Source organism: Crotalus tigris, unplaced genomic scaffold, assembly GCF_016545835.1.
Source record: "Crotalus tigris isolate CLP2741 ecotype Arizona unplaced genomic scaffold, ASM1654583v1 scf7180000024340.7048381, whole genome shotgun sequence".
Taxonomy (NCBI): domain Eukaryota; kingdom Metazoa; phylum Chordata; class Lepidosauria; order Squamata; family Viperidae; genus Crotalus; species Crotalus tigris.
This window is the reverse complement of record NW_024100510.1, coordinates 3338383-3366209: the sequence shown is the minus strand read 5'-3', so window position 1 is coordinate 3366209 and position 27827 is coordinate 3338383. Positions and strand designations below refer to the sequence as shown.

At 37.8% G+C, this 27827-nt stretch overlaps 1 protein-coding gene across 1 annotated transcript in view; it reads right to left on the bottom strand.

The window, feature by feature from the left end:
- COL4A2 (collagen type IV alpha 2 chain) overlaps window positions 1–27827 on the bottom strand; it is a 229927-nt gene that overhangs the window by 158886 nt on the left and 43214 nt on the right. The window contains exon 4 of the mRNA XM_039326369.1: window positions 15580–15660. Within this exon, the coding sequence (XP_039182303.1) occupies window positions 15580–15660 (81 nt within the window). The remainder of the gene's footprint in view (window positions 1–15579; window positions 15661–27827) is intronic.

The following is a 27827-nucleotide window of genomic DNA, read 5'->3' as shown; positions in this document are numbered from 1 at the left end:
ACCTGGCTTTCCAAATAGCACCTCTATCTTCATGCTATATTCTTTATCATTTTGAAGCTTGGTATTTTCTATTGAAAATTTTTATTTTTTAAAACATACAATCATTTATAAAAATACAATAAAATTTTAAAATAGAGAACCCCCCCTTACCCTCCCTCCCACCCCCACCCCCCCTCCCTTCACTTCCCAGAGCAGAATACAGGGTTAAGAAAAAAAAAGAAAAAGAAAATTATAATAATTAAGAAAAAAGAAAAAAAAAGAGAAAGAAAAAAAAATATCATAATTAACCTTTAACTCCATAACTTATAAAACAATTCTCTATAATATTTGATATTCATTCATAAAATAAATAAAACTTTTTAATTCCATATTTTTTTCTGAATATAATCTATCCACCTTCCCCATACAGTAATATATCTTTCTTGTGTATGATCCTTTAAATAAGCAGAAATTTTTGCCATTTCTGCAAAACTAGATACTTTAAATATCCATTCTTCTAAAGTAGGCAAAGAATCTTTCTTCCAATATAGACCTACTAGTAACCTTGCTGCAGTTAATAAATTCAACATCAAAGTAGTTTCTTTTTCATTTAAGTCAACAAAAATACCAAGTAAAAATAGTTGAGGAGTAAACTTTATCTTCTTTCTAAAAATCTTTTGAATGTTCCACCAAATCATAATCCAAAAAGCCTTTACTTTTTTACAATTCCACCAAATATGAAAGTATGTCGCATCATTATTGCCACATCTCCAACATTTGGGCTGTATGTTGGAATACATACAAGATAATTTTTTAGGATCTAAATGCCATCTATAAAACATTTTATAAAAATTTTCTCTCAAATTTTGAGCTTGTGTAAATTTAACATTTCTTATCCAAATTATCTCCCATAAATCCAATGAGATCGGCTCCTGTATATTCTGAGCCCATTTAATCATACAATCTTTAACCAATTCTGTTTCCGAATCTAACTCTAATAAAACATTATATATTCTTTTTATATGAGCCGGACCTTGGTTTTTAATCTGAATAACCAATTGTCTATCTTCTAGTGTTATTCCCTCTTTCTTGTCTACAGTCCATCTATCCATTATTTGTAAATATTGAAACCATGACTGTAGAATATTTTGCTGCCTTAATACATCTAGGGATTTCAAATGCCAATTCGAACCAGAACAAATTAACAATTCTTTATATGAAATTTTATCAAAATTTGTCCCCTTAGAGGTTCCCTCAATTGCATGTCTGGGAATCCCCCAGATAGGTATTTTATAATTTAATCTATAATAATACTTCTTCCAAACACGAAGTAAGGCATTCCTCAAAATATGTGATTTAAAAGTCCGATCAACTTTCTTATTAAAAATTAAATATGCATGCCAACCATATATTAAATCCCAACCTTCCAAAAAAAGAATATCCATATTTGTTAAATTAAGCCAATCACTTAACCAAGTTAGGGCGGCTGCATCATAATATAATTTCAAATTGGGTGCCTTAAGTCCCCCTCTTTCTCGAGCATCCTGTAATATCTTAAATTTAACCCTTGGTTTCTTCCCGGCCCATATAAAATTATTGATACCCTTTTGCCATTCCTCCAAATTTGCCTCTTTTTTAAGAATAGGTATCATCTGAAACAAAAAAAGAAACTTTGGTAGAACATTCATTTTTACAGCTGAAATTCTCCCCAACAATGACAATTGCAATTTTTTCCAATCTATTAAATCCTTTTGGACTTTTGCCCATAGTGGTTCATAATTGTTCTTGTACAATTTTCCATTTGAAGCAGTTAGATATACTCCCAAGTATTTAACCTTTTTTACCATCTGAAAACCTGTGGCTTTAATCAAACTTTCCCTTTCTTTAACTGACATATTCTTAGATAATATCTTAGTCTTATAATTATTAACTTTAAAACCAGAAACATTCCCATACTGTGTTATAAGTTCTAATAAACCATCAATCGCCTGATTCGGCTGTTCCAAAATTAAAACCAAATCATTTCAATTCATTCTTCTAATCATATATGAGGAAGGTATGATTAACTATATTAAATATTTATACCTGGCAATAATCTTAACAGCTCCTTCATTAAATCATCAGAAAAGTTTTGTTTAGTATTTTCTGAAGAGAAATATTCCACACATGTTTTAAGCCCATCCCAATTATTATGAATTTATGAATGTTTTGATCATTAAAGAAATGTTCTTGAAATGCACATGTCTGCTTTGTTTATTTCAACTCTCTTTTTTGTGGAATCCAATTTTGAATCAACTTAAAGTTAATAACCTATATAATCTCAGATTCGGTAATCTAAAAGTTGTCCAGATGTCTTCTCCGAAACATCTCAGAGACCTGGCTTTCCAAATAGCACCTCTATCTTCATGCTATATTCTTTATCATTTTGAAGCTTGGTATTTTCTGATCCTGATGTCACTGCCATTTTTAAAATCTTTATACCAGATTTGAAGGTATGAAAAAAAAAATCCTCAATTAGGCATATCTATGACACGAATACGAATGAGTATCCATGACATATGGGCTCTGCTGGTTCAACTGCAACTTCACCATGCACTTGAAAATAAATTTATGTGTTTTGTGACTGATGCTCTACAATAGTGTTTAATTCTGGCACTCTACTAGGCCCATAATTCTTTGGTTGTAAAATAATATAATCATGATATGATATGCAATTTGCAAATTATTTTGCTCCCAATATACTTATATCTAGACCAGAACAAGCATGCATGTCACTCAGTATAGCTAGCAAAAATATAGCCTGAAGTTTATTGATCAAATATGAAAACATTTAACTGGCAGGGACAGTTAAAAAAAGAAGCGACAAAAAAACATGAATAACAGACAACAGAGTTTACACTATCTACTGTATATATCCATATATAGATATCAAAAGAGAAAGAACTTTCCAAAGCACTGGAAATAATATTACGGTAATTAACCCAGACTAAGGAGTGGCCTTTGTTGTTCCAGCTTATGTAACAGTAGCAGAATAGAGATGGAAAATAGAGATGGACACCAGTTAATCCCTCCTCATTCTGTACCATAAAAGAAACAATTTGGTGCATGGGAATAACATAACCAATAATCAGAATTAATAAAACACACAGTAGAATGATAAACTAATTTATCGCTTACCAATAAGGGTACATGGTTGTTTTAAGTAGTGCACTCTGTAAATTGGGAAAGTGTTTGTGTATATGTGTTTGTGTGTGGAACAGAGACAAGGCCAAGTATTTAACACTAATGCTACAACAGAAAACAAGCCTTGAGATATTTTGATGGTCATTTGGCACAGTTTTTTTAAATACAGTAATGGCACTGCTAACATACATTTTTAATTCCACAACATGGGTATCATGAGAGATTTATTAATGCTAGCCAGTGATTAATCTTACAAATTGCTCTTTTATTTCTTTTGAATACTTTAAAGAGTTAAATAATAAAATACTCAAGAGCTTAGTTGGTTCTTTGTTTATTAGTAATGTAAAATCCTTCCTTTGGAATTTCCTGTTTTATTCTTAACTTCCTAATTTATAAATGTTGTCCTATATTACCAGTGGCAACAGTTAAAGTCATTAGCATATATCAAACTCTTTTGATTAAGGTCACTTAAGGTTTTGTCTTTCTCACTGTGACAGACTCAGATGTCTTAGCTTTTTCCCCACTCCCTTACAAAAACTTGCATAGTTCCTCAAAATATGTTTGCTTTTGCTGACCTTCTTCATACAGAACATTTTTAGGAATAAATTCAAAGAATCATATATCTGGTTCTATGTATTATACTAGCATTCTATGATTGTTCCTCCTCTAAATTTCATTTTATTCTGTTCTATATTTTATTTCAAGCTGATAAAACTTTAAATATATAATAGAAAGCCAGCTTTGTGTTATATGTAATATATATATGTTTTCTGAGGTTTTCGCGGGTATTTGTATGTAGGTCTTTGGTTGTTCGGGTTTTCTCCCGCGTAAAATTGGAAGTGTCTTGGCGATGTTTCGACGAAGTCCCATTCGTCATCTTCAGGCTGGTGTTTTCAGCTTCGTGCTTCGAGCAGCAATGTGTGGCCTTAGCTGTTTCTTCCTTTTAACTGCCAGTGGGGGTATGAACTGATTGGGTGGGAGCTTGGCTGTGTTCTGATTGGGTGTAGGTGTGTTCTGAATGGTTAGGGGCTTGGCTGTGCTCTGATTGGCTGGGGGAGTGTTCTGTTTGGTTGTGCTCAGGTTAGTCTGAGTTGCAGAGGGGTTTAAGATTTTGGGCTGCCTTGCTATTTTTTGGCTTCGCGTTCGTGGTCGTGTCTCCTCTTCATGGGGGGTGTCAGTTTGCTTCATGAATGGATTGGAGGGGTTTAAAGTGGCTAATGATGCAGCTGTGGTCTGGCTTCTGGTTTGTGGTTGTGTCTCGTCATCGGTGTGGCTTTGGGTTTGTTTTTTGCGTGGATGTGTGGTGGTGACATCCTGTGTGGTTTTTGTGAGTGTGGGTCTGGTATCATTTTTTGTGTTAGGGAGTCGTTTGTCAATAAGGGCGGGTTTCCAGGAAGGGAAGTTGGTTGTTAGCTTCTGTTTCCATGGTGAACTGTATTTTGGGGTGTAGGCTGTTGAGATGTGTGAGGAAGTTGTCCAGTTTTTCTTTCCCATGTTTTTCTAGAGCTTGGGTTTCAAAGTGTTCCATGTAGAGGTTGGCAATGACAGGTGAGAGGGGTGATCCCATGGGTGCTCCTTCTGTTTGGAGCACCAGGAGCACCCATGGGATCACCCCTCTCACTTGTCATTGCCAATCTCTACATGGAACACTTTGAAACCCAAGCTCTAGAAAAATCGGATCACAAACCTAAACTCTGGCTCAGATACGTAGACGACACCTTCATAATCTGGCCACATGGGAAAGAAAAACTGGACAACTTCCTCACACACCTCAACAGCCTACACCCCGAAATACAGTTCACCATGGAAACAGAAGCGAATAACAACTTCCCTTCCTGGATGTCTTAGTCTACAAGAAACACTGATCTATCAGAAGAAAACACACACAAACCGCTATCTGCATGCTCTCTCACACCAACACCCAGCACAGATCAACTCTGTAGCCAAGACACTCATCTCCAGAACAAAACGCTTAGCTGACGAACAACACCTAAAACCCGAACTACAACTCTCACCAATGTACTAACATCCAATGGATTCCATAGAAATAAGATTACAAACCTAATCCAAAAAGAAACCCCCACTAAAATCCAAGACAAAGAACAAGAAAACGGCAAAGCCCTCCTCCCATACATAAAAGGCACCACAGACAGAATCAGTAAGATCCTCCATAAACACAACATCAAAACAGCATTCTGCACAAACAGAAAAATATCCACCATCCTTAGAAACCCCAAAGATAAAATTGAATTAGAAAATCAAGGAGTATACGAAATCCCATGCACCACTTGTCCCACCACATACATCGGACAAACCAACAGAAGAATAAGTGCACGCATTGAAGAACATAAGAACTCAGTCAAAAAAGAGGAACCAACATCTTCCCTGGTCCAACACCTTAAAGCCACAGGACATGAAATTGACTTTAAAAATACCAGAACCATTGCCAAAAGTGAACATTTTAATAACAGAATAATCAGGAAGCCATCGAGATAGAAAAACGCCCACACAGCATGAACAAGCGAGATGATACCTCCCGCCTACCAGCCATTTGGAAACCCGCCCTTATTGACAAACGACTCCCTAACACAAAAAATGATACCAGACCCACACTCACAAAAACCACACAGGATGTCACCACCACACATCCACGCAAAAAACAAACCCAAAGCCACACCGATGACGAGACACAACCACAAACCAGAAGCCAGACCACAGCTGCATCATTAGCCACTTTAAACCCCTCCAATCCATACATGAAGCAAACTGACACCCCCCATGAAGAGGAACACGACCACGAACGCGAAGCCAAAAAATAGCAAGGCAGCCCAAAATCTTAAACCCCTCTGCAACTCAGACTAACCTGAGCACAACCAAACAGAACACTCCCCCAGCCAATCAGAGCACAGCCAAGCCCCTAACCATTCAGAACACACCTCCACCCAATCAGAACACAGCCAAGCTCCCACCCAATCAGTTCATACTCCCACTGGCAGTTAAAAGGAAGAAACAGCTAAGACCACACATTGCTGCTCGAAGCACGAAGCTGAAACCAGCCTGAAGATGACGAATGGGACTTAGTCGAAACGTCGCCAAGACACTTCCAATTTTACATGGGAGAAAACCCGAACAACCAAAGATATATATATATATATATATATATATATATATATATATATATATATATATATATATATATATATATATATTCAATGATGCCCGGGATTCGTATTTTTATAACCAATATTTATCTCTAATAATCTTAAAAACCTGAATCCCAGGTATATTCATTAGAATACATTAATAGAGCCACTGAACTCCGGGATAGAAAAAACTTTCAATAAATACAACTTAGCTTTCATCAATCCTCTGCTGACATTGTCAGAGTTGGTAATCGGTGGTTAGAGAAAACGGCTTATATAACTAGCTGGCTGTTTATTTTGAGGTCAGGTATGTTAAAATATTTGTTTGACAGTATGGCGTGGCAGCGTTCATGGTACTCCTTGATTTTTATGGTTTGGGCATTAATCTGCCTATGATGGTCATTGATCATGGCGTACATCATTCGTTTCTGGAACTGTCGAACTGCAGCGTGGCCTTCCAGTGTGTCAATCAATGGCTTCTTATGGAGCAATTTTAGTGGTAGGTTGTTCCGGATGCAGCTATGGAGGAAAGCTAGCTTCTCATAGTTGGCCACCCTTCGCTTCGTGAGGTTTTCCCAATATCTCGGCTGTTGTAGCATTTCTCGCCCATATTTGTTTGCAACAATTCTAAAAATTCGAGTCCCAGATATATTCATTTGTAAGAAAGGCATACTAAAACACTGATCACCAGGACAAAAAAGTTTTTATTAAAATACTAAGCTTTCATTAGCAACTGCTAATGTTGTTAAAGTGTAAGCTGATATTGGGAAGGTGGATGTCAAGTGCTTGGTTTTGATCATGTGATCATGGGTACACTCTGCAATGACCAGTCAAAAGAACCATTTTTTCAGTACCATCATAAGTCTGAAAAGTCACTGAATGTGTGGTTATTAAGTGAGGACGAGCAGTAGTTTAGTATATTTAGTATAGGAATGAACAAGCAGGGGAGGGTGAAGTTCAGTAAGGATATGGTAAAGGGATCTTCCAGGCAATTTGAATGCTTTTAAGTTTCCAAGATGTGATGAAATAATCCAGAATAGTGAAGGAATTGGCTAAAGAGTTTTTAGGAGTTCTGTCAATTATCTTTGAGAAGCTCTGCAGAATTGTGGAGGTGTCGGAGGCCCGGAGAAGAACAAATGTGGTTCCCTTCTTTAAGAAAGGAGGATTCCAGGAATTAGCCAAGGGAATAAGATTGGGGTTGAATATGGACAGATGGGGAGGGTGGGCTGAGAAGAACAAAATGTCCTTAGCAAGGAGAAATGTAAAGTATTACATTTGGGGTAAAAAAATATAGATCACATATTATGGGGGATTTCACCACATTGCTGTAATGCTATGTGAGAATGACCCTGGGAAACAGGAGGAAATACCACAGATAAGACAGTGGTCAGAAAAGTGACAACCGAGCCTGCAGAAGGAAGACGGTTTTTCTAGGACTATAAAGATGAGGGCAAGAGTTGTACTTTCATACTTCAAGATTCTGTTAATGTAAACTTACAGTAAAAATTAGAGCTTTTGGATATGCTTCTCATATGGACTACCTCACAAGGGTGACTGATAGAGAAACTCTTGGATGTGATTACTATCATCCAGCTGAACATGAGGCAGCAGTGTGAGACAGCTACTAGAATGGATAATGCAGTTCTGGCCTGCATTACAAGAAGCATTATATCAAAGATAAGTACAATCTTCTCTATTCTGAACTGATAAGAAACACATTGAAATACTATACGATTTCCAAAAATATACAATACAATTTCCAGAAACATATTCTGGAAATTTTGGTTTAAATAGGTTCAGAGGATAATAAAGATAATTATTTGAGGAACCACCTGTTTTTACTTCTTTTTGTCCACCCGGTGTATTTAGGCAGACTAGGTATAGTCCAGGTCCCAACAATTAAATATTGCCATCTTATGGGACTGAGGAAGTGTGTCTTCTCTTTCACAGTCCCTGTCCTCTGGAACAGCATCTTCCTGGAGATATGGATGGTTCCCATTCTCTTTGGTTTGTGGAAGTCTCCTGAGACCCGGTTCTTTCCTCCTGTTGAGTTTTTCTTCCATATTGGAAGTGCGGGGTTTTTTGGTTTAGACAGTCATGTGGTTTTTAAATTGTGTTTGTAATATATGCATTGGACTGAATATATGCTGTCCAAAGTCTTCTTGGAGTTGGACAGCCTTAACAAAAATGAACCAAATAAATAAATAAACAGACACTTGAGGAGGACACTCCCTATGAGACCAGTCTGAAAGAATTGGGGATGTTTTAGGCTAGAGAAAAAAGCTTGAGCGGAGACATGATATCAGCATTCTGATACATTAAAAGGAGTTGTAGGGATTTTTTTTCTGCTGCCATAAAATCAGAGACCAGAAATATTGGGTATAGGTTGCAACTATTATATTTCATTTAAATATAAGGAGAAATTACCTAATACTAACATCTGTATAACCATAGTACACAGTAATCTACTATAGAGGTTGCAAATTCTCTACTCTGGAAGTGCATAAGAAGAGGCTGAACTACTACCACTTAAGGATGGTTTTAATTGGTTTTCCTGCACATTGCAGACAGCTGGTCTAGATCAGGGCTTTTCAACCAGTGATACTTTGGCGATCCTCATAGACAAGTGTAGTGGGGAAGGGGAATGAGCTGAAATGACATGAGCCTGAGGGAGAGGCAGCTGGAGCTGCAGGACTGTTGGGGCTTGGCAGAATTGATGCTTCCATAGCTGGAGGTGAACTGAAGAGAAAAGGAGGGGGAGGAGAGGAGAGGATATAAAAGGAAGTGGTTTTGGCAGGAAAGGGGATGGAGAAGAAGCTGTGGAAGGAGAGGGAGCAGGCAGGGAGGAAAAAGAGACAGGGAAGAAGCAGTTGTTGCTGGAAGAAAAGATCCCCTGGTTCGTTTTCTCCAGCCAGGAGAATGAAATCAGTGCTGATGAAATGAAAAGTTGGGGGATGAGCATGTCGGAAAGGAGGCTGTTTTATTTAGCTCTGGGTCAGCTGGCAGCTTGATTGGGTTACCATAAGGATTTTTGTACAGTTTTTACAGAGTTTTGTAATTCAGAGGCTTGGTTTGTGTGCTTTGGTTATTGGAATATTTTAGTCTGTTTCACAAAAGCTACCAATGAGTCCAAAATGTTGGCTTCTGTAGGTTTAATCCCTTTAAACAAATGTAATTAGTTTTACCCCCTTATCTTGAGTCTGTCTATGGCTTTTAGCAAGTTTTCTTTGTAGATAAACAGGCTTAATTTAAGGTTATCACTTTTTGCAATTGCCAGAGCTTTTCAGGCTCTGGTTGCAACATTGTGACATGCCTGAGGCAGCTTAAAGAAGAAGAAAAAATGAAGTTAGTTTTTCTTTACTCTGAGAGGCTTTTTTGTGAGCCTTTCTTGCTTTGTTCTTGATTCCTGTGTCTTTAGGGGTACAGTGAAGGGATTGGGGTGTGTGTGCATTCTTACTACACTGTGGAAGGAGAGGAAAGGGAGAGAGGAAGAACAGCTGACCAGCTAGCTGGTAGTGGTGCATATTAATAAATATGGATAAATTCATCATACATTTGTCAGTGCAAAGGGAAAGTGATTCAACAAAGGAACTGCCACCGAAGAAATTAAAACTATTACTTTTTTCTTTTTTTCCTACAGTTTGTAACATTTTATTAGATTATAGAATAAAATACAAAAATACAATAGCAAATAGTAAGACACAGTGAGGAGGAAAAAGGGGAAAAAAGTGAGGGGGAGAAGGGAAAAAGAAAAGGCATTGACTTCTGACTTCCTCTGTTGCAGTAGAAGGAAGCACTAAACATTGAACCTCAACTTTTTACTTTTCCATGATATTATAAACTAGCCATTTCTATAACAACAACTGAATCTAATCATAAAACCCAAAATCCCCGCTCCTTTTTTTTTAGTCAACAAGTTTTTGACACCTTGCTAAGGACTGTTGGTACTCAAATATTGTCATGTCCTAAAAGTGGTACAATCTGTGAAAAGGTTGAAAAGCCCTCGTCTAGATGATGGTACCTTCTTACTCCATAATTCTGTGATTCTACATAAAAAAATGTTAATCTACTGAGGTTGTATGTGCTAACAGAGTAAATACAGAAAATGAAGCACAGTTTCTGAGGTTCCTCCAATTAGTTCTCCAAGTTCCCCTTTGATTACTGAGGAAATGACAATCAGAGGAATACAATTAGGGAATGTAGAGAATTCTGAACAGTCATTTTGCCAAGAAAACAAAGCCGGAAAGAACCATCTGGCTGGAGAATTGGATAGAACTGGATGGAGGAATTAGGTTTAGGTTTGTAGGGTTAGGTTTGTATTTGATGTATATTTGATGCATTTTTATTTTTATTCAACATTTACCCTTCTTGCAATGTTTTTTCCTTTTCTGCCCTCTTTCCCAGTGATACTGAAACTAATACATGTCTTTTTTAAAGCATGTGCTGGTGAAGTTTGGATCCATGGTAATCCAGGATTGGTAGATTAAAAATCAGTATTAAATAATAATAATAATAATAATAATAATAATAATAACAACAACAACAATAATAATAGTAATAATAATAAAATAACTTATGGAGAAAACTCTAACACAGTGTTCATATTGGAGTACTTGATAAAACTTGAAAATAAAATCCCTTGGAAAACGCAAATAATTTCAAAAGGTCATTGCCAGGAGCTGTATCCAAATTTTTGCTATCCTAAATAATTCTTAATTGTATTCTGAAGCAATGCTGTCTGTAAACTAAATTTCATTTTTTTGCACACAAAATTACTATGGCTGCATTGGCTTGAGATATAGTTGTACATTGCCAGGATCACTAAGTCAATGAGATGGGCAGTATTTAAATTTGATAAATTAATTAATAAATTTGATCAGATTTACCCATCTAATGTATGTTCCAATCATTTCATGTTCATCAATTTTCTATCATCCAGGAAATTAATGGAGTGATTAAGATAAATAGAATCAGCAATCCTAGTCAATTCTTAATTCCTAAAATAAATTAGGGGTGCAATATATATGGTACAATATAGATGGTTGATTCTCTAAGAATTTTTCCAAGCACACATTGGATTCAATAACTTCTAGAGTTTGGGGTCTTTTCTAGAGAGGTTCCAAGTTGTTATTAGTTACATGCTCACTAAATAACTGCCTATGTCAAGAGACCTATATAAGGACTTTCACCCATAGATCATTCAAAACCAAATTAGATGTGTGATTTGCCAAGTATTTAAGGACAGAAGTATACTGAATCGGTCTCACAACTTTGATGCTAGCCACAATGTTTTGAGAAACAACTGGTAACACAAATTTAGCAAGCATAATACAGGCCTTAAAAATCAACTGGCTACCAAGATGTTTTCAACATTTAAAGGACAACTCTTAAAGAATTGTTAGGTAAATGAATGGGCAAGAATCAAAACAATCCTACAGATCCTAAAAGGTTAAATATAGCTGTGTAGATTTGATTAGAATAGTTTGCCCATTGACCAAGATAGTATCTTCCGGCATTTGGTGACTCTCCTCCATTTACTCACTCTTCTAAAAGCTAGATTAAAAAAGCCCTGATGCTGCAGGGTTGCAGACTGCATATCTGATCATCTCTTCCAATGGGATTAAATTCCACAGTAGTTTAACTAACTTACATGGCATTCACTAAAATCATTTCGGGAGGAGAATAGAAATACTGAGCAAAATGGTTTTGGCCTCCTTAACCAGTACTATTTAATGTTGAGCCCTTTTTAGTATCCCCATCCACATCTACAGCTCCCTCTTCCAATTCTGCAAGGGTTATGTAGATGCAAACAGAAATGGGATCCAGTCCACGCCAACAGAGGTTGTGTTTCCTCTTAGATTCTCCTCAAAGAAACAGTTGTGAAGAAATCATTCAAATGTTTATGTAACCTTATTCAGTGTCTCTGAACCTCAAGAGTCTCAATGCCCATGGGAAGCACAAGAAGACAGATACCCCCCCCCCCACTACTGTTTTGTACAATATAACCATCTCCTCTGACAGTCATTCATTCTGCTGCTGCCTCCCATTCCCCCTAAACACACAGAAGAGAGATTTTCTGGACAAAGTAATCCTAACAGACAAGATTTAAGAAGTAATACATATTGATAAATCAATCTATTCCTGCAATCCGATGTACATTTATGCAGTGTCCTTTTGAGACAATCATATCTGATGTTATGTCAGCATCATCTGAACTGGCATGGCTCCACAGTTATGTAGATTGTGACCTGGACCTGAAATGAATTGATAAGTGAATCCCACTCCTGGAGGAATTTCAGGGGACAAATTTCAGAGAGAAGGAAGCTAATGATATTGAATAAGTTGGAACACTAAAGAACTGAGTTATACCCCACCCACAAACAAAACAAAACATATCTGCTCTTGTATTTCCTTTCTTGCCAAATGTTATCAGGAAGGGCTTCCTTTTCCACCACCCCCAACATCTGTGATCTTAGCTCATTCCCCCTCCCCATTTCCTTTGGGGCTTCAGAAACTAAAACCTGGGATGATCAGAGGCAAGGGATTGTGTTCCATCAAAATGTGCATAGTATTGGGAAAATTAAGTTTAAAAAGTTTTCCTCAATCAGTTAGATCTCTGTATCCTGATATGGAAGATGAAAGTTTTTCTCATGTAAATATTGTTGAAAAAATAGCTATACACAGTAACTTAATAATTCAAAAAAATTTAAAAAGGTGTTTCCATTATTTCTTAACCTTCCCTCATCTTTGTAGTAAATTACACAAATTGTATTTTTCTCTCAGTCATTTGACTTATTTTCCTAATTTATAAAGTGAAAATACCCAGAGGATATCTTGTTGTTTGTAGTAGAGAAATAAATAAACATAAGCAATATTAATATTAAAAGGCATCCATAAAAGATCTATAAATATAACATACATAGCAAGTGTGAGTTTGAGGAATTTCAACATTTATATCATACATTAAACTTTCCAAAAATTATATTCTCCAAGACCCAAAATGCTTTAATAGTTTTAGAATAAGAACAGCACAATAATTTCAAAAATAGGGTAACATCTGAAAATCGTCTGTCTTGCTTTTTAATGCCAGTACCTCTAATGACCTCAATCATTGTTGTATTATTTATTCATTAGGAAAGTGACACTGAAATGTTCCTTCCTGATTAAGATTATTTCTCTTTAATGAGAATGTTTAAATGTTCTGATAGGAAATTCTTATTTATTTTTAAGGCATACCATTTCAGACAAATGGCTGTCCAGTCTCTTCTTAAAAACTTCCAGTGTTGGAACATTCACCGCTTCTGGAGGCAGGTTGTTCCACTGGTTAATTGTTTTAACCGTCAGGAAGTTTCTCCTTAGTTCTAGGTTGCTTCTCTCCTTGATTAGTTTCCATCCATTGCTTCTTGTCCTGCCCTCAGGCGCTTTGGAAAATAGCTTGACTCCCTCTTCTCTGTGACAGCCCCTGAGATATTGGAACACTGCTATCATGTCCCCCCCTTATCCTTCTCTTCATTAAACTAGACATACCCAATTCCATCAACCATTCCTTATATGTTTTAACCTCCAGTCCCCTAATTATCTTTGTTGCTCTTCTCGGTACTCTTTCTAGAGTCTCAACATCTTTTTTACATTGTGGTGACCAAAACTGGATGCAGTATTCCAAGTGTGGCCTTACCAAGGCATTGAAGAGTGGTATGAATACTTCACGTGATCTGGATTCTATCCCTCTGTTAATGCAGCCTAGCACTGTGTTGGCCTTTTTGGCAGCTGCAGCACACTGCTGGCTCATATTTAGGTGATTGTCTACTAGGACTCCGAGGTCCCTCTCACAGTTACTACTATTGAGCAAGGTACCACCTATACCAGTGGTGGCAAACCTTTTTGAGACCGAGTGCCCAAAGTGCAACCCGAAACTACTTATGCATTGCTGGGTGCCAGGGGCGTGGCCACCAAGTGGGTGTGGCTATGGTAGTCATGGTAGTGTGGGTAGGCATGGCCTGGGTGGGCATGGCCATCTCGATGTTGCTCCTGGGGAGGGATGCCTGGGGGGCTGGGCAGGCAGGATTGGGGGAGATCCAGGGGTTCTCTGGCAGGTGGGGCAGTCGGTAGGAGGCTCGTCCTGCAGGGCGAGGTGAGGCAAGGGAGGGGGCAGGGCAGGGCGAGGCATGGGGCAAGACAAGGCGAGGCAGGGGCTGGGTCTGGGGCTGGTTGCAGACAAAGGGGGGCTCTGATGAGGAGGAAGGGGGTTTAAGCAAGCTTAGCAATCAGAGTGGGGATCCCCCCAAACAAGCGTGCTTCGTGGGTAACCTCAAAGCACGATAGAAGAGACCAAAACCTGCTGCAACCACCCAGCAGATAGGAGGGGAATAAAAACCAAACAGCCACCTCCTGGAGTGTTGCGCATGCGCAGAGAGTGCAAAGAGCTGCACATGCGCAGAGAGCACGAAGAGCTGTGCATGCACAGAGAGCATGAAGCACTGCACATGTGCAAAGAGGAGGAGGGAAGCAGCTTGGTCCAGCAATGGGTCACGTGCCACTAGAGACAGCTCTGCGTGCTGCCTGTGGCACACGTGCCATCACAGACCTATCCACCACAGACCTATCCTAAACTGTACATTTGGTTTTTCTTGCCTAAATGTAGAGCCTTACTTTTTTACATTGTGAAAAGGAGAGGTTTCTCCTTGTGTTCCCACATTGCTTTCATCATTCTGACAAGCCATAGGCCTACTGTGTGGGCACCCCTGCCAGCCAAGGCCATTAATACAGATAGTGGCAACATGAGGTCCATGGGGCCCACAGATTCCACTTTGGCTTCCATTGAGATTCTTGCCTTTAAAGATACTTGCAATTAAAATACAATTGGGAAATTGGCATTTTGCAAAACAGAGTACCTAATATACAGTATATAGCATTATCTTTACAGTATTTTCAAGAATGAAAAATGATATTCTCTATCCTTTATTTCAGAATGAATTTATCCTCCAAGGATTTAAAAAAAGGAAAGGCAGGAGTGAAACTTGTAAAGGCAAGAGATAAACTTACCTGTTGTTTTCTGATAAATGAGTATTTTACAGAGGTGTGAAAGTCTAGCTCCAGATTATTTTGTTTTTTATCAAGAAGCTGTCAATCTGCATGTCTGGGATTGGTTCATTTATATTTTAATTATACTCATTAATATCTTAATTTCAGACCCCTATACCAAATTTAATGGTTAAAAAACCCTAATCCATTAAAATAATAGGATTTTTTAATGCAATAAGATGCTGGTACTCACACGAGCTCCTTTTTCTGGGAAACATTCACAGCCCCCACTGCAATCTCTCCCTCCACATGGTCCAGTATAGGACTTTCCTCCCTGAAAAACATGAGACAGATTCAAAATTTCAGTAAAACCAAAAATAGGGAAATAAATTAAAAATACAACTGAAACAGATAAAAACATTACAAAGATTAATGTGTATATCTTGAGATAAATCTAATTTACATAACCAGAAAACAAACTAAGCACTGTCAGAAAAAAAAATCTTAAATTGCCCCTCTAGTGACATCACTGGTTCATGACTAGTAATTTGCAGCTTAACAATTAGTAATACTGCCTGTCCATAAATATTGCCCTCTCCTGTTAATGGTGAACCTGATGCTTAAAAGCTACATACATAAGCATACAACACAGACCATACTGATCTCATATGTATCCTGACATAATTGTGTAAATGACTATATAATTTGAGAGAAGATGTCATGATTCTGCTTACCCTATCCCTGCCAGAAACCAGGGATATAAACAATAATTTCTTACAAAAAATAGTTTCTGAAATCATGGAGCTTTGCCCATTTTTCCTACAAATCAGGTGGTCAGCCTGATCAGTATACAAAGCATAACAATTAAATTCTTGGGAACAGTTAAAATGCAATTAATTAATATCCTGCCTTTCATTCAGTAGCAGATAGTGGCCTGTGATGGAATGTAGTCTGGAGTCATAGGAGGGAGGGGCTCTTTCTCAGAGGTAAGGTGACCAACTTTTTAACAATGAAAAGGAGGACACAAATAAATTGAAGAAAAAAATATCGTAAATAAAAAAACATTTTATTCATTGCAACAATAATACAGACAACTTGTATGTGCAAAGTTTGCCAGCCTGGTGTTTTGGCGTGCTCAGCAGCAATTCTTATTGGCTTTCGAAAGCCAATAGTGGGAGTAGCACAGCTCATGCAAAAGTTGAAAAAAAAAATTAAAAAAAGGTGCCGGGATGCCATTCTGAGCGTTCTATGAGGGAAAAAAAAGCCCTGCAGATTAGTCTTCAAATATTGAAAAGGAGGACATATAGGAGCACACTTTTTGAGGGAGAACGGAACTTAAAAAAGGAGGACTGTCCTCCCTAAAGGAGGACGGTTGGTCACCTTATCAGAGGGCAAAGTGGAGCTTGGAAAGTTGGTTGGCAGGAAGAGGGTTAAAACAGTCACTCCCTAGCAATTCACAGAGTATATCTAATAGTTATGCAGATAGTTGCTTTACTTTGAAAAGATTTCTGTTTGTAGGTGAACAACAATAAAAAAAACTACTCAGAAGTGACTCCATAAGTCGTTCTTGGTTCTTTGGCCCTGCCAATTCCATCCATTGGGTGGGGGAGAGGTTGCCCCCATAATACCTCTCAACATCTCACCTGTGAGACAGGTGAATGTGAAGGGGCTGATTTAGTCTGCCCCCCCCCCTTTGGTGGAAACAGGTGCCGCACAGAAGCCTATTTAGCATCCAGATCCAGGAGGTTCACCCACTCTAATTCTGCCCTTCAAGGAGACGGGCAACATGAAAATAGCTTCAAAATAAAGCATCGCTTCAAAGGTTTGCACAGTCATAGTACAAAAAATGGATGCACTTAGAGCAATCTTTACATAAATATAAACAGATATTACTACTTTGGTATCAACAGACCTTATTAGCAAAACTCATATTTTGGAAACCCTGGGAGATAATTAGCTATCACAAGGAGCTTAGAAGAGCTCTGCTAGATCACCTGCAATATTGATGCATTGGCAATTGACCAAATGTAATCGGGAAGCTTATAGACATGGTCAGGAGGGAAAAAGCTTTTTTGCCACTATTGCACTGTGTGCCACTAGTGTTGTATGCTGCCTGTTATTCAAGAGGTAAGTAACTAGATACTTCACCTACTTATTAGTAGGTGATTAGGTAATTTACAGATGCTGATAGTCTTAGTAATATCTGCAAGGGAGGGAAATGACAAAAACAGTATTGCACTTCTGCAATACAATACAAGCTCCACCTTCTCTTATTAAATCATACACATGTATAAATAGGATGCAGTATCTTTGTCACTTATCATTTATCCTGCAGACAACTCTGTATAGTCCTATTCTGCATGGATTGTCCAGTCTCCTTTTAAAATTCTCTCAATTAAACACTTTTTTTCTGAGCAAATGAGCACATCTGAAGACTCAACACAGGGATACAGCTGCCCATATTCTAATTTTTAAAGATTTAAATTTAAATTTTAAAGACCTATTTTATGACTCAGGAATTATTGGAAATAAAGATTATGCTTAAAGTTGACTTCTTCTTTCATCATGTAACTCATAATTTATTTTCACTACCATATATATACTTGGTCAAGAAAAAGAAATATTTCTGAACTGAGCTAGACCCAAACAATATATGCTTTTCAATAGTAATATGAATTGAATTAAATGGCTCTCACTCCTCAAGTATGTATGCTTGAGGTGTCTACATACGCCCCATTAAACATACTTCCCTCTGTGAATATTAGTAGTGACAAGCTTCTGTCCTCATGGAGACTTTCTGCTTGATGGAAGATTTTGATTTTCCTGAACCCTTACTTTACTGAAGAACCTCAATGGACAGCAGCAGCTTACCATTGCTAATATCCACTCTCTACTTCTGGAGGGCGAATCTAACTTGTTCACTTCCATCCTCTTGAAACACAGCTTCTCCCAATCTTTTGACACTTGGTTATTTGTACCTCTCTCATATTTGTTTGCTTTCAACACAATGTTCCTTTATTCTTTCTTATTTTCAGCAACAAAAGGAGGGAAGCACTGAGTATGGTTTTATGGACTTCTCTTCTGTCTCTCCCTTCCTCCCTTCTTCTCTTTCTTTTGCCAGACTTCAAAGTGATTCACAAGAATAAAAAACAAGTTGATGATAACTACATTAGAAAAGAATGAAGTTGCACTTGAAGGAACAGATATTACTCCCACCAAATATCCTAAACCAATATCTAGGAAAAGAGCCAGGTTTTTAGGTCTCACTTGGAAGCAGGTTAGGGTGGGGGTTATACACATCTCCAGGGGGTGCTGTTCCAGACAGCAGGTACTATGACTTTTCTTAGCAAATGGAAGGCAACTCCCTTCTTCCATTCATATTTATTAGCAGGTAATAAAGTCATCTTTCTGGAAAATGCACTGAAAGGCATTAGTAGATAAAATAAAAAGTTAATGTTACACGTACGCACCCCAGCCAGATAAAGTTAAAATAGAAATGAAAATGTAGTTATATAAAACAATGGAATGTTTTTTCCCTAATTCTACAGAATACTTTGAATGTATATGTTATGTCCCGAGCCTTGCAAATGGCTCGGGGCGTTTGCAGGCGGTCCCGGGCAGGTGCAAAGCTGCCCGGGACCAGACAGGCTGTCGCCAGCGCCGTGCGCATGCGCGTGTGCTGGCGCGGGAAAAGTATCGCATTGACCCGGGAAATGTCTATATAAGAAGCTGGGAGGTTTTGGGAGCTGCTGAAGCCATCTACTTGTGAACTGAACACAGAATAAAAGAAAACTGAGAACTACAACTGCTTCTCGTGTCTGCTTTTCGCCAAGGACTCAACAGTATACATCTTATATTTAGCAGGTGTTAAAAGCTTCAGAATTCAGCATCCACATTCATTTCAGGATTGGGATGAGGAGTTCCCATAGCCCACCCCCCCCCTCTCTAGGCTTTTTATCAATATGCTAGATTGTTATCAACTAATTAACTTCAAAATGTGGAAGGCATCATTTTACAGTAGGCACTCTAAAGTGCTTCTATTTTGGGTTATGTAACAGATTAAGAATTGTGTTGATGTTAATTCCATCCCTCCAGCCACTTAGATTAACAGAAATGGTGGGAACAATCATATGATTGTTTGGAGCCACTTATCATGGACACTAATAAATCTTACCCACCATTCTGAAGAACCCTGTCTAATAAAGCTTAGATCTCAGATGGGAATACTCTTGAGGAGAAAGCATCAAAGGCAAGATAGTTTACTCATTCACCAAATTTATAAAGAATTTGTTGAAAGCATAAACTGATTGAATTGCTGTGCCCACAAGACAGAAAGAGAGAAAGAGATAATCCTCCTACTTAAAAGGGTAGAATATGTAACCAGCTAGTTTGGTTCCAAATGTTATTTCTGGTAGGAAGGAAGAACTCTGCAACTGTTCCTTCTCTGGCCAGAGGGATCTTCCCATTGCCATTATGTGCTTCCTGGAGAGGGGGATACAGGCACCAGTAGCTGAGGCTAAAATGTTTTGTTGTTTAGTTCTGCAATCTCAAGGCAACAATTTGCTATGTTTGAAAAGTGTCCCTGTAAAATCATATAATCTTCCTTCTTGATGAAACCAAATAAGCATAATGAAGAATTTGGCTATATTATGCACGTTCTATCTCGTATATATCATAACTGTATGATTGACAAATACCCAAAATCACAAATTTGCAATATTATTCACAAATAATGATAGGAATAGTAAACTTTTTAACATATTTTGTAATTTAACGTAATATATCTATCCCCTATATATCATGTATTAAACTCTAAAAATATTTGGGCTTAGTTCTTCAGTTAAGTTAAAAGTATTAAACAGCAAGTCACACTGATTGGTATACAACACAACCTCCTTCTTGCCTTTTCAGTCCTTTCTGATACACAAAAGATGCATAAATTTTGTATAGAGGTATGTAGTGAATCTTGTGGTTTGTTCTGTGTACCAAAAATGCTCTTATCAAAGTACAAACAACTAGCATATGGAGCTTATAAACATCAAAACAGTAGACTTCCTTTATGTGAATTACACCATGTCATCTGGTCTGTTCACATCCTCTCTCAATTAGACACTGAGTCTGTCTACTTAACAAAAGTCAGGAAATGTCTAGGCCTGGGAACAAGCAAATACTTAAAGAAATATAATCTATTAAGAAAAAGTATTACTTGATTGCAAATATTTCAGATTGATTATTACTTAGCATTTTAGAACATTAGTAAATATCCGGATTTGGATTTTATTTCTCAATTTTATTTCCTAGTAAGATACGTACTGCTCTGACATGATAACTAATTGCTCCTCACCAGATTATAGTTTCAACGTTTTTTAATATTCTCTAGAGAATTCCTGTATGATATTATATACATTGTATAATCTTAGATAAGCAAATGCATAAAGCCTATATAACAGGATTGACTGAATTACTTTGTCTTATTTAGAACTGGCTCACAAACATTGACAGATAAGGTATGAAGATCCTGTCTTGTTTAAATTGTACCAAAACGTAGATTAATGTGTTGGAGGACAAAATGCTAAAATTGGCAATAAAAAATAGAAGTTCTCCATACTCTGCATTTTATAACTTGTGTAAAACATTTATAAAATATTACAACATTAACATTGCTTAAGAACAAACAATGCATACCCAGATGATATAGGTATATCAACCCCCAATATTTAATAGAAATTTACTTTATAAATAATATTTCTATGAATTGCTACAATAATTGTAGTCTTTCCCTTTAAGGAACTGTTCTAGCTTTCTAATCATTTTGTTGCCCCTTATACATAAACGTGTGTGTGTGTTTGTGTGTGTGTGTGTGTGTGTGTGTGTGTGTATGTCTGTGTGTGTACACATAGACGTAAACTTGGAACTGTGGTAGAAATTGCAGCATTTTTACTAACCGCTATGTAAAATACTAGTTACTGAAAATAATTATTACACATGCTATGAGAACAAAAAAACTCCCTCTTTACAAAAAGAGTAAAAAAAAATCTTCAGGAGCAACAAATACATGGCTGAAAGAGTTAATTGCTCTGCAACTAAAGCATAACTCTTTTGGGGGGATGGATGAATTAGTCTGGGATTGAAAGAAGAAACCATGATCACGTTATTTAAACCATAAAAAAGCCAAGTTAACTGTTGTTCCAAGTTGCACAATATGCTAAGCCCAAGCAAAATATGAATAAATATCACATGCAGATCAAATCTGTTTTAGAAATGTTAGTGAGTCCAAGGTTAACACCAGCAATCTCTAGATTGACCAGCAGCCAGAATGTCTATGACTGCCAGTTAGGAAGAAGCACTGATCCCCGAACCAGCTGCACTTTCTGGATCTTTTTCAAGCACAGTCTTGCACAAAGCACATTGCATGGCTCATATTTCAGACAATCTCACTCAATAATGTAAAACTTAACGAGTGGAACTAAATGCAGGATGGTTCATGGCGGAAAAAGGAAAGTACTTCTTTACACAACTGATAGTTAAATTGTAAAAGATACTTCTGTCTAATATAGAAGCAACTGCTTTAAATTCTTATTTTATTAATTCCTACACTATTTTTATAAGGCAGAAAAAAGATGGATTAATAGTGAAATGAAGCAGGAGACAATACTGTTTGCAGAAATATTTAATAAATAGATACAGAATAAAAATTGGAAATGCTCATGGCAATACAAGTCAGATAATCACTTAAAGCTGATTCATTTAATTAGAGAGTTAAACAAATTTTTACAGTTTAAAATAAAAATACACGGACAATTTAAATAACATCTCATTTTAAAACAAAAATGTAGCTAATACAGGTTTCATAGGACACAATATCTAAATAACAGCAAGAGTTTAGAAGCCAAACAACATCTAAAAATCAAGTTAATATGATGAAAATTATGTCTGAAAAAGATCTTAATCTGTGAACGTCTAAGGATAGGAACAGATATCTAAATATCTTGTTGGGGTCTTGAATTAAATGAGAGTGCATGTGATGCAGCACTGATTTAATATTTGCTGTTTGGTCCCTACTCCTGGATTTAGTCTTGAATCTGGGTCTCCAATGGCAGGCGTACTGACATATTCTTTGCGAGTAGCTACACTTTTTACCAGTTCAGTTTGTTTATAATCACAGTGCAAAGCTTCGGTGATTCTTCTCTCTCTCCCACATCAGTGTGCCTAATCCCCAAGTCTTGCTATAGAAACATTTTTGGTGTTCCAGTGTTAGACAAGAGACAGCTGTGCAAGATGCAAATGTAGGGGAAGATCTTCTCTGTGACCAAGGCTAAACTGTAGGGGCCTTATTTCAGGAAGTCATTTTCACTTCTGAATGCCTGGCTAAGTTTTCCTTCACACAGATTTCACTCATCAGCTTGAGGATATTTTTCCAGTTTTCTCTGTTTGTTGTTTTTTTTTTAGATTGGATTTATCTGCTATATTTGTTTTTGGTTTTACTGCTTTTTGTTTTTGTTTACAACTTAAGAAAACCAAGAAAAAAAAATCAAAACTGCAAGTTCTCTGGATACATGTATTTTAAGCAGTAAATAATATATACATACATACATACATACATATATATATATATATATATATATATATATATATATATATATATACACACACACACACACACACACACACACACACACACATACATACATACATACATACACACACACAATATATATATATTTATCAGAGTTGCCCTGGAACTTGAAAACCCGTCTTTTTTCTGAGATCAGCCAAGGACAATTAGGAGGTTACAGTGTGTCATTTCAAGGCCGCTACATCCACCAGAAGAGCCACAGCTGCAGAGAACTTCTTTTCTTGGAAAGAACATGGAGCTCCTCCAAGCATCTGTGTCTCTGAGACTGCAGAGACAAGGGAGAAGAACTCTCTGGCTTCATGGTCTCTCTGGTCTCATGAATCAGCTGACAAGAACTGCTGAATGCTATTGACTGCAAGTGCACACACAAAGGATATTAATGCTGGTGTATAACTCCCCTATTTTGACCTGTCCTGAAAGAATTGATTTCTCTCTCTCCTCTTCCCTTACGGTCCATTTTTTAAAAAGATGATTTAAGTTGCTCTTTACCTTTACTTTTACTTTTGAGAGATGAACAAGCAGTGGATTTGTAAGCACCTAGAAATGAACAAAGCAATCAAATAGAAGCCAGGATGAGTTTGTTAAAAACAGATTATTCCAGAAAAACCTTATTGCCATCTTTGATAATGTGACTAAATTAGTAGATTAGCAAAATACTGTGGATATAGTTTACTTGGATTTCAATAAGGCATTTGACAAAGTAGACCACAGCTTACCTGGTAAGATAAAACAGTGTGGAATAGGTAGTATCTCTACCAGGAGGATTCACAGTTGGCTGACAACTGCACCCAGCATGTAATTTTCAATGGAATTATATCTACGTAACGGGGAGCATGCAATGGGTTTAGTCATCTCGAGATTCTGTCTTGGACCTAGTGCTTCAACATCTTCATAGGAGAGCGGTTCTCAACCTTTGTGTGACGGCGACCCCCGTCACACGGACGCGCCGCGCATGAGCGGCGCGGCGCGCATGCGCGGCGGCGCACCCTGAGGGGGAAAAATGGCAGATCGCGTTGTTTGGCGACCCCCGTAAAATGGTCGTTCAACCCCAAATGGGGCCGCGACCCATAGGTTGAGAACTGCTGTCATAGGGGAACTCATCAGATTTGCAGATGACACTAAGCTCGAGGGAATTGCTAACACTTTGGAAGGTAGGCTCAAAATTCAAAAGGAACAAGATGCACAGTTCAGTGGTGTGAAAAGTAAGATCCTGCACTTAGGCAGGAAAAATCAAATGCAGAGGTATAGAATAGGCAGTGCCTGGTTCAACAGTAATAACTATGAGAGGGGACTTCTGGTTTTGCGCCTGTAGCGCATGGCTGTGGAAGAGCAGACCTCTGCTCCCCACGGCTAGTTTTGCCCTGCCAGCGGGACCCTAGATGGGTCTGAAGTCACCCTGAAGAGGTGACTGTGAAGCAGGGGCACCCCGTTGATCATGAAGCGACAGCAATCACTTCATTTGATCTGAGGAAAGTCATCCAAACCCGAAAGGAGAAAGGCTAGCCACATGCCATATGCAGCCGAGAAGTCCAAGAGCACTAACAAGAACAAAGGTGAACAGCGTGCTTGGAATTGGTGAAAGTATTTGATCTTCTCTCCCTTATTTTGCCACTAAGTCCCTGATAAAGATCCCCAAAGCAAAAAACCTCCAAAAGTGAGGGGAGGGGACTACATTCCCATTCCCCCACAGATGGAAGCAGTGAATTAACCTTTAAGGAGGAAAGAAACATATTGAAATTAAATTTAAAATACTACAATCTGATCAAATTTAGAAACTAAAACAAACTGCTAAGATTATATTCTAAAGGATTTTGATGAAATTATATATAAAAAGGAAAAATAATAAGAACTTCCTGCCTGAAAGAGCTGGAAAACAAATATTTGCTGACATCTAGTGGACAACTAGAATATAGTACATTAAAGACAACACCCAGAAACAAAGAAAAATCTGTTCCCATGAACTCTAATAACCTTTAAGAAGATAGTTGCCAGGGGACAAAGAAGAGATTATATACTGGGCCAGCCATAAGACTGGAAAATGTTTGAAGGAAAAGAAATATTTTGATTGTGGCCTAAACTTATGCATTGCTTAAAAACTTTGATCTATGACTAAGTTTTGAGAGCGAAAGTTACAGGAAGGATTTAAGGTAGCTAAATATACTGAATTACAATTCTGATTGATTGACAATTGATCCCTGAAAGAAAGAATTGTTATAAAACATTGATTTTACTGAAACCTTGACAATTGAAAATTACAGTGGATTATAAAAATTATATATATAGACAAGAACTATATAAAATTGGACTGTTTGGATTTTGAGTTTTGGCTAGCTTGACAAGGCTAATTACAGAGACTGGCACTTATAATGGATTACTTGAAAGGGGGAGACAATATGGATTCATTAAAAAATGATAGGAAGCCACACTTAATATCTACTCTTGAAGGATTCAACCGTAAAGATAAAAAACCTATAGAAGCAACATTTTAAGACAAGCCAAATACTTTAAAAGAAGAAATTTATGCTATGCTATGACAGATACAAATCACAATAGCTCTAAACCATGAGGTGTCATGGTTACAACAGATGAAACTCTTCAAAGAACTTTGAAGCATTGTTTACCTTAAAGAATCTTTATTCGAGCACCATAGCATCGGCACATACATAAGTGAAACCAAAATCTGAATTCCCCTCCCCTTAGCACATAGTATCAAAGTACAATTCCCTCCTCTAATTAACATCATAAATCACATTTTCCAATTGGTTTGAAATTGGAGGCTTTCCCTCCAGTCCTCCAACCTGCCATTTCTTATCATTTTTTCTTTCAAAAGCCCTGAATTCACACACTATTACAATATTGTTATGTCTAACTAACTTCCATCACATTTCTCCTCCTCCCACCCAGTATCATCTAATTCTAAGAGTAAAGCATAAGAAAGAAAAAGGCTGCATCTCCATATGTTGGCAAAGCAAGAACATCCGATATTAGCAGTGTTGACATCCGGTTTCCCCTTACAAAAAGGACAGATCTTGTAGCATAAACAAAAACATATGTTAGGAACTGTCTCTCAATTTGTTAGGGTGTTTCTTATAGAACCTTTTGATGAGTCTGTCAGCTTTCACATCGCTAGATTTCACCCAAGTGGCTTCAGATAGTGAGTATCCCTTCCATTGTACTAGGTACTGCAATTTCCCTTTAAAAATTCTAGAATCAAGAATACGCTTTACTTCATAATGAGTTTGACCTGCCACTATGAGGGGCCCGGGTGCCTTCTTAGGGGGAGGTCTTAAAGTGGTTTCTCGAAGAGGTTTCAACAAGCTGCAATATAAGACAGGGTGAATTCTCCCTAAAAGCCTAGGGAGTTTTAATTCTACTGTGACTGGGTTGATGATCCATATGATGGGGAAAGGCCCCAAGAATTTTGATTCTAATTTTGTACTGAGTAATTTAAGGTGTAAATATTTAGTTGACAGATAAACCTTTTCTTCAATTTGGAATGTTCTTTGAGGGGCTCTCTTTTTATCTGCCTTTTTATAAGTCTCGGAAGTCTTTGTTAAAGCAGCTTTCATGGCTTTCCAAACCTCTTCCCACCCCTCACCCATTGATCAAGTGTCTGAGAAGGTGGAGGTGCTTGGGGGTATTCAGGTATTGGGCTGAACTCTTTTCCTGTGGCTACTGTGAAAGGTGTGAAGCCAGTGCTGCTGTGAACAGAGTTATTGTACGCCACCTCTGCAAAAGGAAGGAGATCAGTCCAGTTGGTTTGTTGGTAGGAAACACAGCATCTGAGATATTGCTCCACCATCTTGTTAGCGGATTCCGTGGCCCCATTGGTAGATGGGTGAAAAGAAGATGACAGACCTTGAGATGATCCAATTAATTTAAGAAAACGCCTCCAAAACATAGCTGTGAACTGCACCCTCCTGTCCGATATTATTCGTTTAGGGGTGCCATGCAGCCGGTAGATATGTTTCAAGAACAGTTTAGCCATTTGTTGGGCAGATGGGAGCCCTTTGCAGATGATGAAATGAGCCTGCTTTGAAAATTGGTCTATCACCATCCAGATGACAGTATTTCCTCTACTTTCAGGTAAGTCTACTATAAAGTCCATAGCAATTTCTTCCCAAGGTTGAGAAGGGTCTACCACTGGTTGTAGTAACCCAGGGGTTTTCCTGGAATTCTTTTCATGGTGGCACATAAAGTACAACTCCTGACATAATTTTCCACATCCTGTTTTAAACCTGGCCACCAAAACTCCCAGCGGATGAGATATAGAGTTTTTAAATATCTAAAGTGTCCAGCCTGTTTTATGTCATGGCTGTGTTTGAGAGCATTGATATGGAGGGCTTCTGGCAAGTACAATTCCCCCCCTTGTAAACCAAACCATCCCTGCATGTTAGGGAGGTATGATTGTCTTTGAACCATTGATTGGTGAGGAGCTCTTGTTTTATTTTCTTTGCCCCAGGGTCATCATGGTTAGGGGCTCTGCAAGGCATGAGTTGAGCAGCAGTTTCTGGATTGAAGATAATTGCCTTGTTAACCTCTTCACGTTCACTTTTGTACTGGGGCAGCCTGGATAGAGCATCAGCTAGGAAGTTTTTTTCCTCCCGGTATGTACTTTAGAGTGAAGTTAATATTGTTAAAGTACTGTGCCCACTGCACTTGCTTTGGGGACAATTTGTGGGGAGTTTTCAGTGCTTCTAGATTTTTGTGATCTGTCCATACTTCAAAAGACACCTTGGTCTCTTCTAGATAGTGTCGCCAGTTTAATAGAGCCCATCTAATTGCGAACGCCTCCTTCTCCCAGATTGCCCACCTCCTTTCACTTTCAGTAAATTTTTTCGAGGTGTAGGCACAGGACTGCAAGA